Raw genomic sequence first — 14,668 nt, 5'->3', positions numbered from 1 at the left:
CCCTCTGGTGAAATAGCTTTGTGACCTCATCTCTGGGAGGATTCGACTATCACTTTGTAGGGAGGGAGGGAGGGAGGGCGCGGTGCGCAAACGGCGGAGGGGAATCAAATCAACGTGTGGTAATCAAAACCCTCTGGAGAGGGACGGCTGTGTGTTGGTAAACACTGGGTCTCTGTTTGTTTGCTATTCAGCCCACGTTCGGCCGCGTGGCTACACAACAAAGCTGTCTGCTGCTGGACCATATGGGGACCAGTCTTTTTGACTAGCGTTATCTTGCCCTATCATCAAGATTGTGCAGTGTTGGTTGTCAAACAAACACCAGAGAGTGCTGACATGGAAAAATGGTTCACTTTCCCCCCTTTAAAGCCAGATCAGAGCTGGTTTGAGAACTGCAATAGCCTGACACTGAGCGATGTCACTGATAAGGAGGAGGGGGTGAGGTAACAGCTCCCCCTGTTGGCTGTGTCAGATAGAGCAAAGGGGTAGTGGTGTGTCTGGGGGATAGTGAGTTGGACCTGTGATCAGAAGGTCCACCTTGAAGCACCACTGGTGTGCCCTTGAGTAAGGCACTTACTTACTTACTTACTTACTTACTTACTTAGCCCTAAGTTACTCCAGGGAGACTGTCCCTGTAATCTCTAATTGTGAGTTGCTTTTGATAAAAGCATCTGCTGCTAAAAAATGTAAGCAAAGTCTAGGAGGAGACAAATGGGGTAAAGAGAGGTCGCAGGAGAGTGGTAACTTGGAGCTGTAGCAAAACTCATAGTACTATGGCCAGATTATGCGGGACCTTGTCTGACATTAAGTAAATAACATTCTATCTCTATTCATATTTAAAACAATTACGTAAGTACATCTGAATTATGTGTCTGACCTCTGGTTACCAATCCTATAGGGACCAGTGCTGACATCTCATCCCACAGCAGAACTGCATGTTGGGAGAGAGAGTATTATTATTTAGAGAGCATTTGTGTCCCCACATAGAGTAAAAGGAATGTTGGAACGGCTTCTCTTCCCCAAAAGGGACAGGCCTAACTGGAAAACTCAGAGAAAGCAATGTAAAACCAAGTCTTTCCCTCCTACACAGCATGTGCAATAAATAACTTGTTTTTCTTCTTTTTTTTTTCTTTTTTCCTTGGACTTTTTTCACCAGAGATCCTTTGTATGATACAGACAGCCCCGACATATGCAGAGGGTAAACACTTGTACCACGCATACTCACTTAGCGAATATCAAAAGGCCATGGATGTTTCCTGCCATTTTTCTGGAGAGCATTTTCTCTCAAAGAAACAGGAAGGGGAGCCTATTTTTCCCACAGTCTCACAGAGGTTTGAGCTCAATGCCATTCAAACAGTGTTTCTGTGTCTTATTTACAGCAGACAATAAAGGAGAAACTGACCTATTGTGAGAGAGTCGCTCTGTACAGCTTATTGGCCCCCTAATTACAGCCAGGGACACAATAGACTGTTCTGACTGTAATTCTGTATGCACACATTCATTCATCATCATTTCACTTCCATCAACAACAGCACATTTCCTTATTTAACTAACATAAAGGCCTCTATCGATGGGAGCGTGGAGAGTCAGAGCACTTTGCATATTGCACACATGGTTAAACACTGGCGTTGATGTCTTACAAAAAATCTAAATATTTGATCTCCCTTAACATCGTTTAACAACATGCTGGGATTGTCACACCATCATCATATCAACCTTGACATAGATGATAAGCAGAGCTGCCAAGTCTCACGCAATCGCCGTGAGACTCACGCCTTTCAACCAGTTCTCACGCTCTCACGCCGCACCTCTATTTCTCACGGCGAAAAAAACTATTTGTTTTATGGGACTTTTATTTTTGAAATTCCTTGAAAGAAAGCTACCGGACATGAGTTTCGTGGCATCTTTCTGCACGCGCGTTAACTTGAGTCTGCAATCGAAGCGGCAGGCGAGCGCTGATGGAAGAACCTGTGTTCACGCGAGCTGCAAGAACGTAGCGAGCAGTGTTGCCAGATTGGGCTACTTTTGGTCACACTGGACGGGTGGATTCGGCAGCTTTTAGACCGGTTGGGCTGGACATTGTCAATTCCATCTGGCAACCGTGGTAGCAAAATATGTGCATACATTACAACATCGTATCTGGTAGCCTACTGGACTGGGTTGCACCAATTTGGCGTAAGTCATTACTAAATGCAGGCATTTAGTAGTTACTAAACCCCTAGTTGTTACTAGCTAGTTTCAAACTAGTTGTTTACTAATTTCAGTTGCACCACGCCAATCTTTTGCCAATTAGCTAGTAAATACTCAGTTTGCTCAAAACTGTTTTTTGTTTCTCTACTGTAACATAACCAGGTACATGGTACATTAATAATAATAATAATAATTACAATTTACAATACAAATACAACAATTAGATAGATAGATAGATAGATAGACTTTATTTGTCATTGCTACAGCACAGGTACCAAACAACGAAATCTAGGAGGGGAGGCTCCCCTGGTGTTTAGGAAAGGAAAAAGAAACACATTTTAGAAAAAGCATAGATGCATAAAATCACAAGAAGGTAAGGAGCTGGTTTACATCAATAAAGGCTATGTACACAATCCACTGTACTATACTGCACAGATAGTCAACTAGGGTTGTCATATTGCACAAGAAAGTATTTTTTCACATTATTTTAAAGTGTCACAGTTTGCAGGCCTGAAAATGTACATGTTTGTGCCTCAGCACTAGCTGCCATACAATCCGTCCGGACTGTCCTGGGCCCAGAACTTAGGCCTTTTCTGTGTTCAGGGCCTTGACGGCCCTGTGGTAGAAGCTGTTCTTCAGTCTGTTTGTCTTAGCGGCCGGGGTCCTGTACCTCCTGTTCGAGGGCAGCTTGACAAAGTGTTCGTGCCCAGGGTGGGTCGGGTCCTTGGAGATCTTGGAGGCCCTCCTGAGACAGCGTGTTTTGTACAGCTCCTCCAGAGAGGGGAGGGGGGCGCCGGTGATCTTCTGTGCTGTTCTCACGACTCTCTGTAGCTCGTTTCTCTCCGCTGTTGTGCAGCTGTGGAACCAGTTGGAGATGCCGAAGGTGAGGATGCTCTCCACTGCGCCGTGGTAGAAGGCCACCAGTATCTCCTTCTTGTTGTGTTGTTTCCTGAGGCATCTCAGGGTGTATAGCCGCTGTTGTGCCCTCTTGATGGTGCCTTTAGTGTTGTCCTTCCAGGCCAGGTCATCCCGCATGTTGTGTCCCAGGAATCGGAGGGTTGAGACTATCTCCACGCTCTCTCCGTCGATGAGCAGGGGCAGGATCTCTGACTTTTTCCTCCTGAAGTCTACGATGAATTCCTGGGTCTTTGACTTGTTTAGCAGCAGGTTGTTAACCTTGCACAGCTTGCTCAATTGCTCTACCTCATCCCTGTACGCCGCCTCGTCCCCCCCCGAGATACATCCCACCACGGTGGTGTCGTCTGCAAACTTTACGATGTAGTTGCTGGGGTGGATGGGGGTGAAGTCGTGGGTGTAGAGGTTGTAGAGGATGGGGCTTAGCACGCAGCCCTGGGGGTCCCTCCAAAAAAAATGGGAGCGCTGCGCGCGCACAAGATCAACCACCAAGCCCTCATTCTGACCCAGGAAAAACCCTGGTATGTACTGTATAACATGATAGCCATCTATGAGCAATGTACTATATATAAGATGATGACCACAGGTCTTTCTGCTTCTGACCAAGGGGCTGAGTCCTGTTGATGGGGCTAGGTGCACGATCTCACTACTTCCTGAAAGGCAACTGGTATGAACATATCCTGTCTCACTCTATTGGTTTAATTGATTAATCAGCTGTGCGGTAAACCGTTGGAACACACAGTGCACAGCTGATTAATCAATTAAACCAATAGAGTGAGACAGGATATGTTCATACCAGTTGCCTTTCAGGAAGTAGTGAGATCGTGCACCTAGCCTATTTTCTTTTAGAGTCTGTAGGCTGTTTATTAAGATTTCATATTTTGTCTTGTTTTATAAAATGTTAATTATTTTCATTTCTTGTGCTGGTTTATTATGAACAACATGTAAAATTGCAGGAAACTAGCACAAATAATTGGGTGGGAGAGAGGGGCCGCCGCTGCCAAAACGTGCACAGTTTTGGGTCGCTCCACCGCCAAATCTCACTCCAAACTTTGGGTGAAACTTGGCAGCCCTGATGATAAGGCAGTACTTCTTTGTCAATTCTAACAAGTCCAGTATGCTCTCTCAAAAAACGGAGAATTTGGCTAGGCTCACTGTAGTTTGTTGGGGGAACTTACTGTAACTCAAACAAAAACAAACAGTTCATACAGTTCCATTTTTATTGAAACCAGACTGATCTCTGCAGAGGGTTCATCCTGCGACATTTCTAAACATCTCCAGTCATGGTTGTTTGCCCCTTCGTGGTTGATAGCCTTTAGGTAATCTACCTGAGGATTGGGAGAGGGGGTAATTTCCTGTGTCTAGTGGCTAGTGATCCATCACTGTTTTAGAAGATAAAAGAGCCTCTCTGACCAAACGGTTATAGAAACGGAGCCAGCCACAGCCAGGTGTCATCTTTCAGGGTTTGACTGCCTGTTAGCCAAACCGCTGTGACAGACACCGCAAATGCATTTCGGCCGATCTGACAACGAGCTTGTTAAAACGTGTGAATACAATCCGTAAAAAAAAAAAGGGAAAAAAGATCGGGCTTTCACTTCTGAGGGTATAATCGTTTGCCTTTCAGTCCGTTGGTTGAACATGGCGTGCCATGAGTGAAGCCTCGTTTGTCAGGATTAGATAGCGGGTTTCTTTTTATAGAGCATCAACAATCTGCATGCTCAGTGATAAGAGCGTTCAAAGTGGGGCTGTTTTGGTCCAACAACGCTATCTTTGGCACCCAGGTCCAACAGTGATGCTAGATAATTTGACCCAGGACAGATCTGGCTTTGAAAACGAACCCAAAGGGAACTGTGTTCACTCAGGAAACCTCAGTTTACTTGTTGTTGTTTTTTTGCTTTGAAATAATTGCTCTAAATACCAGATCGGATCTTGTATTAACTGAAATCATCCTCTATGGATTAGCCTTTGATGTTCAGTTGATAGTGTTTTAGTTGGGGTCACTTTAATCTCCTGCCCATTCCCTGACCCTGGAACCTCTTAAACTGGTTCTTGCTTCTTGCTATCATTACGCTCACTCCTCACTTTGAGACGTCTGACTTGAATGAAGCAAGAGAGAAAACAATTCTGTGATGTGTGTCATCATATGTTGTGGTTTCAAAGCAAAGTTGGACATTCAGGCCAATACAAAGAATGGAAAGCCAAACTGTGCTTGTTTCAGGGGGACACTAGAGACATATGAACAAAACAATAATAACCTTGGAGTCCTTCCCTATAATCTCCTCTCCAAGAAGCCCTCAGCCAAAATAAACAAGCCTCTAAATAATGACTCAAATTCTTTTTGAATCAGAGTGAACTATTTCCGGCAGTCATTTATAAATAATATCAGACATCACTTCATATCAGGAATCAATTATGTGTTTGTATGTGTTCGTTTAGAGTACTTTATTGCATCCCTTTGAAGAGGGTTATGTTAAATAGTTTGAGGGCAATCAGACGATCTTGACCAGATTGTTCCTGTTTTTTGTTTTGATTCTAATCTTGATTTGAAAGACCATATGTAGTGGCTTAGATTTGTTTGGAACAAACTGAATGCAAATGAGAACAAAGCACAGATGTTTCAGGGACAAAAGCGTGAGATTTCCATTGATAATGTCCCCACTTTCCCCCAAGGTACCAGTTGAACGAACGTTCAATGATGTCGAGGAACTAATGCCATGCCAAAATGTAGTCCCACGTGGATAATGTCACTGTTTACAGTATCGGGAAGGGAAATGTCACAACTTTGATGACTTCAAACTTATGTTTAAGCTTAACTGCTCCTAACTCCATTTCTTCTTTCCCCCCTCTTACTGGAATTGCTGAGACAGAAAAAGGATAATACCCCATTGTGGGTTTAGGGTGGTGGGGCTGAGGTACAGTACTCACCACAAGATTGACAGGAGACTGGAGACAGACCCTTGGGGTGGGCGCGAGGGGCGCCCCTCTGCCTTGGGGTGGGCGAGTGGAATCCTGGGATGTGTAGCGAGGAGCCTGACAGTCTAACCCACTGGGAGACAGGGAGAAAACCACACCAAACTCACTAGAGTCACTAGTCTGGATTCAGGATTTCCCAGCGAGGGGAAAGATCCAGTGGAATTATATGGCCCCGACATGCATGTTAGGGAGAAGATGTGATTAATGCTGACAGGCCAGGACTTCGAAACCAGGGAAATCAACTGGATGACTTTTGCACGCCTCAACTACTGTGATTAGTGCAACACAGGGAGGGAGAGAGAGAGAGAGAAAGAGGGAGAGAGAGAGAGAGAGAGAGAGTGAGAGAGAATGAGAGAGTGAGAGGGAGTGAGAGAGAAAGAGAGAGGGAGAGCGTGAAAGAGAGAGAATGAGAGAGAGAACAAGAGAGATAGAGAACGGGAGAGTGAGAGAACGGGAGAGTGAGAGGACAAGCAAAAGAGAGAGAGAGAGAGAACGGGAGAGTGAGAGGGAGCGAGAGAGACAGAGAGAGAGCAAGCAAGAGAGAGACAGAGAAAGAGAGAGAGAGAGAGAACGCTCCAACTCTTTTCATCAGGCGCATGCTGACAGACAGAAGGGACAGATCTCAGCTTCCCTCAGCTGGGAGAGAGAGAGAGAGCCCTCCAGCAGACCCAGCTGACCCGTGGGCCTGGGTCCAACAGGAGAGACGCCGTATCACGTTCCAGGACATGCTAGGCTGGGGCTAGGTGACGCACCTACAGGGGGGGAAACAGCACCCCCCCCCCCCCCTCCACTGAACTGAACGGACTAGAGTTACACCCTTAACCAGAAACCCCCCCACCACCACCAAACTACCCCCTACCTCTACTTCCAAAGTGCTGACAAGGACTGACGCCGAATGGTGTGCTACACAGACACACCGTGATTAATGTGCCTCTGTTTATCCATCCACATACACATGGTTTGCACTGTACAGCACTAACCCTACCTAACCCTAATTATCTGACAAGTGATGAGCTGCGCTTCCTGGCCAACCTCACTGGAGGCTCACATTAAGAAAGGAAAATCCAATAGCTTCTCATTAGAAATCCAACAAATGAGGGGTTAATGCATCTCTCTCTCTCTCTCTCTCTCTCTCTCTCTCTAAAGGAGAGAAAGGTGGAGGTAGAGAGGGGTTAAATGATAGAAAGGTGGAGAGGGAAGTGCAGAGAGAAATATAGAGAGAGAGAGAGAGAGAGAAAGAGGGAGAGAGAGAGAGAAATACCCCCACGGTCATGTCATTCAACAGGCAGATAGAGGAACAGAGAAACCAGAGGTTTTGGAGGAGGGGTACTCCTCATCGGGGCCAGCCCCCCTATGGTTATCTCTAGAGGGATTAGCCCCCCCTCCTCGTGGACCCCCGCCAGGGTTTAATGGAGCAGGCATAAGTGGGTGAATGGACGTGAACACAGGCTGGCAGCAGTTACCCCCCCCATACAACACTTGGGCTTTACTTACAAACTAGGCCGGGCAGACGACAAATGGTGAGGAAGGGTATCGTATGTGACACATTCTAATGCTAAGGTCCTCATGTCGGGATTTGATCAGACTTTTCTTTGGAAAAATGTGAATACATTTCCGCGTTGTTGAAAATCAATAACACATCGCTAGTCAACTAACACAGCTTGTTTTGTGAGCCTGTTAACTAGGTAGCAGTGGGGATTACTCACAGAATCCATTGCGTTGCAGTATTTTGGCTTGACTAGCGAGTTTGTGTTGTGATTCTCAACAACGTGGAAAACGTAGTTCCGTGTTTCAAAAGAAGTCCGAACATTTTGATTGGTTGCCGATATGAGGACCAAATGATCAGACTATGTCACATATTTCAATTTGCTAACACGCGACTTGGGCCAAGCCCCTAGATAAGGAGGCAGTATCAGATCAAAAATTTATTTAGATGAAGAATCAATTTCCTTCCATGCAAAACCTCTCCCTCTTAAGATCTCTTCATCCCCTTCTACCCCCCTGTAAGGGGGGGGGGGGGGTGTAGAAGAAAAGCCTAATTCTTCCTTCTTCTAGTATTATGACTGCCCCCTGGGCCTAGCATAGATTAATCTCTCATGATGACTGATGGATAGATGATTCACTTAGAGAATGCTGTTGTAAATCGCTTAGGATAAAAGTGTCGTCTGATAAATGCCAACAATGTAAATGTAAATGAGACAGGATAATATTATCCAACACTACTGTGGATACAGTACAAGGTTGCTACAGTATCGTTGTGGTATTTACTGTGAACTGTGCCAGTTTCTGCCACCTCTGCCCATAACTGGCACGCTGTCAGGAATGTGAGCAGTGAGGGAGGGTCACAGAGGTCTGGATTCCCATGAATCATCGGGTCCAGCGGCCTGCCACAAGGAGCCAGGGAGGGAGGTGACCTGGGAAAGGGCTGTATCCTGTCTGCAGAAGGCAGCCGGGCCGGACAGCGGAGATACAGGCCACCAGCACCACGCCACTCCGGTCCTGTCAACATCTAGCAATATAATAATCATAATAATAATAAAACATGCCAATTTAGCTGACGCTTCATCCATCTAAAGAGACTTACAGTACATCCATTTTTTGGTGTATATATGGTCCCGGCAGGGAATCGAACCCACAACCTTAAACAACCTCTCTGCCTTGCCTTCACAATCTTCACAACAAACAAGGTCTGCTAACAGGCCTTACAGACTCAGAGTCATAGAGGTTTCCATGGTTCCTAGGTCAGGGGTCAGGGGTCAAACGCCACGTTGGGCAAGGCAGCATTACACTACAGTACGACCTCCCTCCGTACTAATTAGGGAGCTTAGGGAGCCAGGACAGGAAAGGGGATTTGCTAGTGCACCCTCACGGGGGGTCCCCATTAGATCTCACTTGATGGCGATGTCCTATGCAAATCCTCACCACTCTAAGACCAAGAGTCGGTTTGCTTAAAGGATATAATATGTCACCCAGGGGAATATATCCCACGCATTATGCAAATGTCTTTCAACACAGACCGCTTAGCCGTGGTAGTATTAACAAATGCGCATACTACCACATAATCGCAAGGTCCCTGGTTCGATTCCGGCCATCGACATATCCTGTGTGGACATCCCTCCTCTCTCTCTCACCCATCCTTCCTGTCTATCTCTACTGTCTCGATCCCAATAAAGCAGAATTTCCCTAAAAAAATCCCTCTAAAAAAAAAAAGGGCTAAAAAGTGACAAACCATGACATTCAAACCCTATCTACAGCACGCCATGTTGATCTCCAGCTTAAGGGGTGTAATCTTTTAACACCTCATAGATTTGCTATTGTGTTCAGGTTTTTGCATAAGACGTGAACTTACGTCAGTTACTTTGTTTGTTCTTCGGCAGATTTACTAGAATTGGTTCAGGGTGGCTGAGAGAGGTATTTGGGTTGGTCCAGGGTGGCTGAGAGAGGTATTTGGGTTGACTGAAGAATCTACTCCACTGTAAATCTGTGAAGGGATGTACACTGCCAGTCAGAGATCATTCCTAAGCAGATTACCCATCCAAATCTGTCAGGATACAGTTCTCAATGTCTGGTTATGCAGTGCTGTTGAATGCTAATGGTGAACTCTTTTTCTGAGCCACACAGTACCTCTACTGAGAGTTATCTACTGTAAATAATACTTTTTTTTATTTTTTTATGTAGCATCGTGACGGCCAATGGCCCCTGGTCCTAGCATAGATTTGCTTTTCTTATGGTGACTGATGGATAGATTATTCACTTACTTAGACAAATGTATTTGCTGTAAGTAGATAAAGGTTGTCTGTAAAATGTAAAATAAATAATGTAACTGGGATGTAATATTGAGCTCTACTCGTATAAAAAGGCCCAAACTGTCAGATCATTCTACAGGGTGAGGCTGACCCCGACAGCACAGGTTAAGATATGCAGCAAATACATGTGTCCATGTACAAGTATAAAGTAAATGGAGACTCCGGTCATCTAACAATTTTTCCCCACTCTCATTACATTATTGCTAAGGTTGCATGCTGTGAGAGCGTAGTGGTCCAAAAAAAACATGAAGAGAAGCCATTGAAAAAAGTGGAAAACTGGAAATACAAACATAATGGTCTGTTTCCTGTGTATGGCAGTTACCTTGGACTTAGAGAACAAACTTTGTGAATCACTGGTGCCAGAGATATGTGATATGGGGGCTGGTGATATGATAAAGGGAGGGTGGGTGGTGGGGGGGAGGGGGGGCCAGATGTTCTGTTGCTATGGAGGGAATACATTCCCTATCACTCACACTGCAGGTGGAGGAGAAGGGGGGAGAGAATGAGAGTGGGGAACAGCGGCAAACAGGAAGCAGAAAGCCTACAACACAATGCTCTCAGAATTTCCTGCAGGCTCTGACAGATAAGGAACGTCTAATTTTACATTTTTTCCCCCCTTAAAATATTCCCACTATCCAAAGTCCATTATAATGCTTTCTATCTTTTGGCGTTTGCACTACTGCTGCTTGCACACATCCCTGGTCTGTGAACCCTCAACTACCCTTTGCACTACTGCTGTTTACAAATACTACCTTTGCACATACCTCCTTTGATATAGCCACTATTTATACATCTGTACATACCATACTGTACATAGCTACCTTGCTATTGTGAAGACCCATCTCTTCAGGTTACATCTTAACTGCTCCTCCTGAGACATCTTCTGACCCTCACCACTACGTCTCCTAAAGACACCCGCTTTCCCCTCTACTGTGTCCCTAAGAACTTCTATTGCCCCCCTTGTACTGTTTCTCAGTTTCTCCAGTAATATAAAAAATTAAAAACATATATATTTTTTTTTTAGTAGAAGGCGATAATAGGGAGAAGGTTTTTCCTTCTATCAGTGGCCCCGGGCCCGAGCTAGAGTACTCTTCCTGCAACGAATGGTGGACTGCTGATTCACATGCTTAGTATTCAAATGTATTGATTGTAAGTCGCTTTGGAATAAGGCGTCTGCTAAATGCCAAAAATGTAAATGTAAATGTACCTTAACTGTACATAGCTCATAACTGTATATACCTCTAACTACTCTACTTGCCATACTTGCCATGTTTTATATCACTATTTGCATTTCTGGTTAGATAAACCAACTAAACTGCATTTCGTTGTCTGGTACTTGTACTCTGCAATGACAAATTGCATCTAATCTAATCTACACAATATTGTTATTGCGGTGAATGTAATTTCCTTCTAATTAATAAAATAACTTTATTAGTAGTAGCCTCTATGAAGAAATAAGCATATTAGGCATTACTACTTGTATACGTTAATGGGTTGGAACAGTATATAACCTGGAAGCCTCTGATGGACACAGAGCACATACTGTATCCTATGTATCTGTCAGACTAGGAAGTCACATACGTATCTGTCAGACAAGGAAGTCACACCAGAGACAAATTCCAGCTCTGCAGATTGAAGTGGAACTTGGCACAGAAGAGGATCCTGCACCTGCATTTGACAGCTGAGTGGAGCAACTGTCCAGCTGTTGACAGGCCCACAATGCAACACTCAACGGCAGTGTTTCAGAGGACAACCCAGACCTGATGAGGCATCTGAAGCAGCTCTGGCCGGAATGCCCAGGGAGCTCTTCCCAGACACGGAGGTGGAGACACGAGGGCTGACACTGGTCCAACACTGCCCCCTACAGACAGAAAGTGACAGTCACACTTTATGGCCTATTGATAGCACCAATGGTGGTCTGATAAGGGTCTAATCATGGTGCCTATTGTAGTTGTGCTTCATATTAATATTAAATGATTCATCGTTATGATTATTATGATGCTCATTGCGCTGTTTTGGTGCCCCCCGGCCCATATCAGTACACCTAGTAGTAGTCCTATTGTTGAACGACTGTGTGTTATGTCTCATTTGATAAGAGTGATGTTTAATTACCTGTGTTTAAAATGCAATTCATTGCTGGCCGTCAATCCGTTTGGGACGCAACAAGTTGTGCACGTTGGTGCATTTCCTTCGGGGGGAGTGACTATGCAAATTCAAACCCGTGAAAAGAAGCCGGTCATTGAACTGAGAGAGCGACCCACTTGATTGGGCGGCATTGTGAATTCAAACTGAAGGTGTTACAATCTGGCACATCGGAGTCACCATGTGCGCTCTCTCTGCCGGTTGCCGAGGACCCACTTTCCTTGCGATTACTTCGTGAAGCAGTGCGCGCGGTTATATCGATTATAATAATTGCTGAGATGCCACCGGACTGTTGTGTGCCCGGTACCGGAGATAACCACGTCCGCTGCGCCCTGGAGGTTTCCCGAGAGAAGGATCATGAGCCAGCGATCAGCTGCATGTTGATTGGGGATGGAGCCGTGGGGAAAACGAGCATGATTATAAGTTACATCTCCAATGGATATCCAAACGAATACCGTCAGACGGCTTTTGATGTATTTTCAGGTAAATTATCCTTTTTAAATAGAAACATTTAAGGAAAAAGTACAATCTGGACCCTGGGATGGGTTATTGCATGTTTTGGAAGGGACGGGGACCCACACTTTGGGAATGTATGATGCTACTGTACTTATTCTTTATTATATTCTTTATATTTATTATAACAGGACTGGTTCAAGTGGATGGGATTCCAGTCCGAATCCAGTTGCTGGACACTGCTGGACAGGTAACATTATACCTTATTTACCTAGGGCACGATACAAATGTGCGTTTCTTTGTTTTTCAAGTGATACTCAACCTTTCACCTATAGGTATGTACAGTAGGTATGACTGTTTGACTACTGCTGCTGTTTCTTGGCCTTGTTTGATTAGATTTTCGGCCGGTTTCACAGACAAGGCTTAAATCCTGGACTAATTCACATTTTCCACCATTGATGGCAGGTTTCACAGACAAGACTTAAACCTAATCCTAGACTAAAAAGCATCTTCAATGGAGATTTTACATTGAAAGTGTGAATTAGTCCAGGAGTAGGCTGAAGCCTTGTCTGTGAAACCGGCCCTGAAAGTGTGAATTAGTCCAGGACTAGGCTTAAGCCTCCTCTATGAAACGACCCAATGTGTCTCAATGGGATTTAAAAACGTTTTTAAAAATAATACCATTTATAAAAAGTCCAGATTTGATGCATTGGTCCATGGAGTGTGTGATTAATCTGGTTTCTGATTCTTTTTGGCAGGAGGAGTTTGATCATTTCCGCTCCCTGTGCTACCATCAAGTAGATGTGTTCATCCTTTGCTTCAGTGTTGTCAACCCGGTGTCCTTCCACAACATCACCTCCAAATGGATCCCTCAGATCCGTGCCTTCAACCCTGCTTCTCCCATTATTTTGGTGGGGACACAGTCTGACCTCCGCCATGATGTTAACATCCTCATCCATCTGAACCAGTTGAGGGTCAAACCAGTGATGGTTTCTCAGGCCCGCGGGCTAGCAGGGAGGATCAGAGCTCATGACTATGTGGAGTGTTCAGCACTGACCCAAAAGAACCTCAAAGAAGCATTTGACTCCGCCATCTTTGCTGCCATCAAGCACAAGAAACAAAAGCACAAAAAAGCCAAGAAGCTCAAACTCCAGGATTGTGCAAAGACTTTGTCCCACGATGGGTGGAAGAAGTTCTTCTGTTTCATCTGACCCATGACATCACCACCTCAACACAGGGCAGAACACCGACTGGTGTTAAATACTCTGTGTACAGTTGCACCTATCTGAATTAATAATAATAATAATGTATTGGTATGGATTATGCAGCATGAAGGCTGAGGAGAAGCAGACTCCCAGTTATGCTGAAAGCCACACCCTCCCGCAATAGCATGTTGTCTGTACGCTGTGTGACAACACTTTCTTGAATCTAAACATTTACATTTTTGACCTTTATCCAAAGCGACTTAAAAGTACATTTCTCTAAGTAAGTGAATCGTCTATCCATCAGTCATCCTAACAAAAAGTAATCTATGCCAAAACCGGGGGCCATTGGCAGTTACAATGCTAGAAGAAGGAAGGATTTATTATTATTATTATTATTTTTCATATTCATAGTAGAGAAACTGTACAGGGGTAGTCTAAAGGATGGATTCAGACAATGTTGTTCACAGTATTGGTCCTCTGTGGCTCAGTTGGTAGAGCATGGCACTAACAACGTTTAGACCATATACTGAAAATGTATGCACTCACTGTAATGTAAGTCGCTTTGAGTAAAAGCGTCAGCTAAATGGCATATATATGAATTGAATTGAATTGAATGAATTGAATTGAAATTAAATGAATTAGTATTGTAGTACAGATGCCTGACAATCACAACTCATCCACAGAATGCACTGTATTCATAGAATACAGAGTACCCATTACTGTTTTCAGGGTTTCTCTGTCATGTAGATTGTTGGAGTGGCCTTGCATATCAAAGTACAGGGAAGTGATAGTGTCTTGTTTATATGCTGAGAAGAGCAAACATTTCACCAGCCAGTACAGCTAACATAGTTTCCACTCAAAGCTCCCTCTATGAAATACTTGAAACCAAAGAGTTCATGGTCTTCTCTCTCTCTGTTACCCATCTGCAAGTATTTTGTACTTAATTACTGTTAGTGAGTAGTATATTTTTATGCTTCTTGTAGAAGC

General features: G+C 44.4%; 1 protein-coding gene across 1 annotated transcript; it reads left to right on the top strand.

Annotated features, from left to right (window-relative positions):
• Nucleotides 1-12,421: 12,421 nt before the first annotated feature.
• Nucleotides 12,422-14,464, top strand: LOC308169054 (rho-related GTP-binding protein RhoV-like). Its single transcript, XM_080543689.1, has 3 exons — nucleotides 12,422-12,506; nucleotides 12,668-12,726; nucleotides 13,235-14,464. Exons 1-3 carry the CDS (start codon nucleotides 12,437-12,439, stop codon nucleotides 13,685-13,687), a joined length of 582 nt encoding a protein of 193 aa, XP_080399815.1. The 5' UTR covers nucleotides 12,422-12,436; the 3' UTR covers nucleotides 13,688-14,464.
• The last annotated feature ends 204 nt before the right edge of the window (nucleotides 14,465-14,668 follow it).

Source organism: Nansenia antarctica (genome assembly GCF_963989245.1).
Source record: "Nansenia antarctica genome assembly, chromosome: 1".
Taxonomy (NCBI): domain Eukaryota; kingdom Metazoa; phylum Chordata; class Actinopteri; order Argentiniformes; family Microstomatidae; genus Nansenia; species Nansenia antarctica.
The sequence above is the reverse complement of the archived record's forward strand: the minus strand, read 5'-3'. Positions and strand labels throughout refer to the sequence as shown.